Source organism: Ptychodera flava, chromosome 11, assembly GCF_041260155.1.
Source record: "Ptychodera flava strain L36383 chromosome 11, AS_Pfla_20210202, whole genome shotgun sequence".
Classification (NCBI taxonomy): domain Eukaryota; kingdom Metazoa; phylum Hemichordata; class Enteropneusta; family Ptychoderidae; genus Ptychodera; species Ptychodera flava.
The window spans coordinates 7,894,224-7,900,369 of record NC_091938.1 but is presented as its reverse complement, the minus strand read 5'-3'; the positions used below and the strand labels follow the sequence as shown (position 1 = coordinate 7,900,369).

The 6,146-nt window shown below is 43.6% G+C and overlaps 2 protein-coding genes across 2 annotated transcripts; both read right to left on the bottom strand.

The window, feature by feature from the left end:
• Positions 1-301: 301 nt before the first annotated feature.
• On the bottom strand, positions 302-865 carry LOC139144321 (uncharacterized). The gene has a single exon (XM_070715023.1). It carries the CDS (start codon positions 863-865, stop codon positions 302-304), a length of 564 nt encoding a protein of 187 aa, XP_070571124.1.
• Positions 866-2,706: 1,841 nt separating this feature from the next.
• Positions 2,707-3,102, bottom strand: LOC139144316 (uncharacterized). Its single transcript, XM_070715015.1, has one exon. The coding sequence runs from the start codon at positions 3,100-3,102 to the stop codon at positions 2,707-2,709; it is 396 nt and encodes a 131-aa protein (XP_070571116.1).
• Positions 3,103-6,146: the final 3,044 nt, after the last annotated feature.

The window sequence follows — 6,146 nt, the reverse complement described above, 5'->3', positions numbered from 1 at the left end:
CATTCTCAGGGCGGGGCAAAAGTTATACGGACGGGCGTGCTCGACTTGCATGTTGAGAGTTCCTTTTGTTCACTTTTACTAAGTCACGATATACCGGTACTACACTACAGTAAAATTATTCTCTTTTGTGTATCGGTTTTTCTGTAATTTTAAGTGTCCGAGAAATTTAAAAGTACTCTTTTTCGTTTTTGATCATGCAATGTTCATAGCAGTTAGTTCTCTGTACTGTCCTGAATTTTCAATCTCGCGATTGCAGTGGCTGTTCTCCGGGGGCGCGTCTGTGTTTGCTGTTCAGCTTCAGTCACAGTTTCTTCAACGGCGTTGTTGTTATGTTCTTGTTCACTTTCCGCGGTTGACAGTTCGAGCGGGTAGAGCTTGTAGATTGGACGGCTAGTTTTGCCGGATTAATTCGAATATCCGCTGATCTGACAAGTCCGTCATTACCGATGTGTGGCTGTTCGACAACAGCAAGGTTCCAGTAAAGACGTTTCTGGTTATCATTATGTACCAGAACTACGTCACCAATTTTGATTCGATTAGCAGTTGTGTTGTGTTTCTTGTTGTGGTGACGTTCTCTGAGTGCTGTAATGTATTCTGATGACCATCTTCTCCAGAATGTTTGGTGTAGACTGGCCAGGTATTCAGCGCGTTTGTTGACTTCGCTTGGTGTGATTGGCGCAAAATCCGGATCGGTCATTTTATCCGTGTCGATCGTCGACTGCGGAAGAGGTGTTAACATGCGTCCATGGAGTAAATGCGCAGGTGTTAGTGGTTGCGGATCCGTGAGATCGGAGGAAACGTACTTCAATGGACAATCGTTTAGCACTGCCTCTATTTCGTTGACTATAGTCTGCAGTTCGTCCATGGATACGAAGGTGAGACCCAGTACTTACCGTAGAGTTTTTTGTCATACCGATTAGTCTTTCGTAGAAGCCTCCGAAGTTAGGAGCGCGTTTTGGGTTGAAAACCCATTTGATTCCCTTTCCAGACATGAAGGTCTTTACGTTTCTGTCAGTGAAGAGTTTTCGGATTTCATCACTTGCAACGAGAAAGGCGCTTTGATTGTCCGACATTACTTTTCGAGGGTATGATCGCCTGGCTGCAAATCGTCGAAATGCTCGTAAGAACGCGGTCGGAGTTAGGTCGGATACCACTTCTAGGTGTATTGCACGGGTTACAGCGCACATGAAAAGACTAATGTATGCTTTAGCCTTGCTGTTATCATACCGTTTGATATACAGCGCTCCTGTATAGTCAAGTCCGGTTACAGAGAATGGTGGGGCTTGGTTTATTCTACACGCTGGAAGTGGTGGTGTCACAGGTACTTCGTATGATTTCCCGTGGAGTTTCTTGCACGTGATACATCGGAACAGCACAGACTTCACTCTTGGTCGGATTTTCGGAATCCAATATTTCTGACGAATTAACGTAATGCATGATTCTACGCCTGAGTGAAGTGTCCGCGCATGCACACATTTAATAACGAGTTCGCTGAACTTGTGGTACGGTGCGTTGTGTATTCGACCGCCGCAGCGTATGACATCTTGTCATCTACGAAGAGCTTCAGTTGTCTGGCTAATGCGAAGTTGTTTTGAGACTTCAGTTTGCCTTTTTCTTTTCCATACGCTTTATGTTGTGCGGAGTGTATCCATAGAATTTCGGCGTCAGCAACGACTCTGCGCGCGTTTTGGTCAGTCTTCAAATTGGATACGAATCTGGTAACGTATGTCGTTATTGGTAACAGTTTAGGTAGCGATTTGAATTTGTTGATGTTGAAGATGTTTCCGATGTCGGCAGATGTGTTGGTTTTTAGAAGAGCGGTTGTTTGATCGGTTGTTTCATCGAATAGTTCGCATTTCGGCCAATTTCCAGTAGATAGCCACGGGGGACCCTTCCACCAAAGTTCTGAAGTCTTGAGATCATTAGCTCTGATTCCTCTTGTTAGGAGATCTGCAGGGTTATCGGCTGTGGGACCGTACTTGATTTTTTGAAATTGTTCGGCACGAATTTCGCGAACTCTGTTGTCGACAAACACTGGTAGTTTCTTCACACTGTGTATCCAGTGTATCGCTATTTGACTGTCGGACCAGAGTACACGTTTGGTGATGTTTATGTTTGTTAGGGCTTTCTGTACTGATCTTGATAGACGGGTAGCTATAACTGCTGCCATAAGTTCCAGTTTTGGTAGTGACAGTTCTTGAATTGGGTTAACACGGGTTTTAGCCATAACTAATGCGGTCTGATTTCCCTTCTTCAAGTGGACTGCCGCTCCATATGCTGTGGTTTTAATGGCATCGGCAAAGACGCGCAGCTCGTGGCTCGGTCTTCTGTATCGCCATCTTCGAAGTATCGTCAGTTGAGTTGTTTTTCTTGACTTCAAATTCGTGACGAATCTTCTGCCATTCGTCGGCTAGTTGTTCGGGGAGGGGTATGTCCCATGAGAGGTTTGATTTCCACAGTTTCTGGATGAACACTTTCGCTGTGACATGGACTGGTGACAAATATCCCAGTGGATCAAACAGGCGTGAAGTATATTGCACGATTACATGTTTTGTAATCAGTTCATCCCGGTTGTCATTGTGTTTTTCTTCATCATCTGCGTAGCGGATAGTATCTTGTTGTGCGTTCCAATGTAACCCGAGTACGTTCACTTGCTTCGAATTGTCTGCAGTATTATCTTCTTCCATAATGTTAAGCAGTGTTGAATCATTCGTCATCCATGATCTCAGGTTGAATCCAGCAGCGCGCATAGTTTCCGACGATTTTCTGTAGTAATGTATAGCATCTGCCGCTGTTCTTTCTCCACTGAGCATATTGTCTACGTATATTCTGCTTCATATCATCTGCAATGTAACAGGATTGGTTTTCTAGGTGGGTTTTGATGACTGCATTTAGCATGAATGGTGAGCTGGTGGACCCGAACAGGACAACTTTGAATCGGTATACTGCAAAGTCGCTTTCGGGGTCATCTGGGTTTGTCAACCAGAAGAATTTGGTGTATTCTCTGTCTTCATCTGCTAGGCTGACATTCAGGAACGCTTTTTCAATGTCACTGGAGATTGCGATCTGGTAGACACGGAAGCGAAGTAGAATTTCTACCATATCATTTGTGATTGGTGGTCCCAGTTCTAGGCAGTCATTCAGGCTTGGTTGGTCACGATATTTCGCGCTGCAGTTGTAACGATTCTGACTGGTGTTGTAGACGATTTTTTCTCAACTGGATGGTGTGGGATGTAATGTCTGTGTGATGGGTCATCGTTCTCAACTTTCTCGATAAAATCACGGTTCAATTGTTCTCTGATGATAGAATCGTACACGTTGCGTAATTCAGGTGTTAATCATCTTACCATTGCTCTGGTTCTGGTTTTGGCGAGCGCGAAGTTTGTCGGAAGTGTAGGGTATGTGATCTTCTTTCAATGGCAGACTTGCAACGTACTTGTTACCATCGCGTTTTATCTTGTTGTCACGGTACTCTTCAAAAAATACCTTCTTTCCCTCTTTCTCTTCGGGAATCAATATCCCAATTGTCTCTAGTTCCCAGTACTTTGACGTTCCATCTTGTTCGTCATCAGTGTCGGCCAGTACTCTCATTATTGTTGTGTTCATGACAGACACATTGTTTAGTTTGGTGGTCCCGAAAGTAGATAGCCGAGTTTTGATGCTACTGCTGTTGGGCCATTGCCTCTGACAATGCGGTCTTCTACGATATACCAGTAATAATCTGCCCCGTAAGCATGTCAATTTCAAACGTACCTGACTTCACTTGTGGAGCGAGTGGCAATTGCTGTAAATATAGGTGTTTATTTACAGCTGCATCTACATGGTTTCGTACTGGTGAACTGATACTAATCGGTACTATCAATGTTCGCATGGTAATGTCGCCTGACTTTGTCTTCAGTTTGATATCTGTAGCTTTGATTGCTCGTATACCGGTGTCTTCATTTCCGAATGAACCCAAGTTGAGATGTTCGGTCTGGCAGTCTTCATTTCGAATACTTAAACTGTGTGCTGTTTCTTCAGTTATGAATGTACGTTGCACCCCTTCATCAAGCAAGACATTCACTGAAATGGATCGGATTTCTGAAGACCGTCCCTCTGGTTGTTTTCAGCAATACAGGGCCTTGTGTAGGTGTTAATTTGACATGTGTCACGTTCTTCTCACCATTTCTGTTGTGGCTCTTCTCATGCTGTTTTGCTTGATCACAAATGGAGGTGTGGTGTTTCTTACCGCAGTTTCGACACGAGAATTTACTCCAGCAGTCGGTGCTCTTGTGTCTTTGGCCAAAGCAGTTGAAGCACGATTTATTTCTTGATAGAACTTCGATGCGTTTATTACGATCAGTAATTTTAGTGCACCTGCCTGACGGATGTGGCCCATGACAAAAAATACAGGATTTCTTTTGTATTGGTTTGGTTCCGATATGAAACGATGTTGCCGTTTATTGGATGTCACTGATTTCCCTCAGGTTTTCGAGATCCGAAGCTGCTTAGTTTGCTTGAATCGCTTGAATCTTGCATCTTTCAGTTCTTGAATCGTCCAGGCGTTGTCGCCGTGAGCACGGGAGATTTGGGTCTTTACACTCGCTGGTAGCTTTTCAAACACGATTGGTACAAGTAATTCGCCATAACTATCTTCTGATTTACCCAGTGCTTTTCAGACCCCTGGTGTGTTTTTCCAGTGAGTCATAAAAAACATGGATGCTTTCAGTGTTGGTACTTGGTATTGGTAAACTCCATAACGCCTTCATATGACATGAAATGATTTTATGCGTTAGTCCATACCTGTTTTTCAGTAGCTGCATTGCTTCTGTAATAATTTGCATTCGTCAGCTGGAGCCCTTCTACGGTGCGAGCTGCTTCACCGACTAGTTGTGCTGACAGGTACTGGAACTTCTGTATGTCTTCGAGCGTTGGGTAATCATCAACGGCTGCCTTGAAAGTGTCGATGAATGTCGTCCACTTTAAACAGTCGCCGTTGAAAGTTGGCAATTGGAGTTTTGGTAGATTACCTGTCGTCTTTGTGTCGATGGGGTGATTGATGCTATGGATACTGTATCTGCTGAGGCGATTGGTTGTGTGGCTCTCTCGGCTGCGGTCGTCAATCTTTCGAGGAACAGCTTGTATCGGATCAAGTGTTTGCTGATTTGAATGTGATAGTCATCTGCTTCTTCGAATAAATGTTCATAGGTTTCTTCATCTTCGGTCGCTTGTAGGATTATTTCGTCTAGATCTTCGATAGTTTTCGTTCTTTTTTCGATGTTGGATATACCGGTAGTTGCTGTTAACAGGTCTAGGTCGTTCTGTCGAGGCTCACCTTTCTGTAGAATTCCGTCAGCTTTCTGCAACTGTTTTGTCATCTGGCCTCGGTTGCTCGATCTTCTCTTGGTAGCTTGCTGGACATCCATCACGACTTGGTCTTGGTTCTTCCCTGCCATGCTTGGTTGACGCTTGGTTTGGTCAAATCACTCTGGATCCTGGTCTCGGCACCACAAAATGTGGCGAAGGGAATTACGGCTGTGATGGGAGGACGTACAGACAAGCCGATACGAGGTGTTGCATTTGAACACTAACTAAGAAGTCCTACTTTATTCACAAAATCTAAGGGTTTATATACATGTGTGTTGTGTAAGTCACATTTACATATATTAAAATTCATAAGTCTTTGGTCAGGTGTGATTGTAGGGTGGTCTTTGGATACATAAATACAAGGTGTAAACGTGAATTGCATGAGGCCTGGAAGGTGTTGGTAAATAAACTAGTTGTATATCGGATAAAGTGTTGATAAATAAACTAAAGGTATATATCAATCAAGCTAACATCTTTTCATTTCCCGACACAGTCTGAACTGCAAAAATATTTCAGCACTGGAAGTTAAGCGTACACAGACTAAGTAGGAGACGGTGTTGTTTGAAATGCTAATGCTTGAAAACTGTGAAATAGCGGTAGACTTTTTTGAACAAGTCATCGTTGATGACACAGTCCCCACTTGTTAATGGGTACTTTGATTACATGTCCTCAGAGAGGATAGAGTCCTCTTCATTAATTAGGTCTGTGATAAAAATACTTTGATACAGATGGCACTCAATGGCCAAGAATGAGTTTCCATGGTGATGAAAACAAAACCAATGTAGGCCACCATCCTAAAG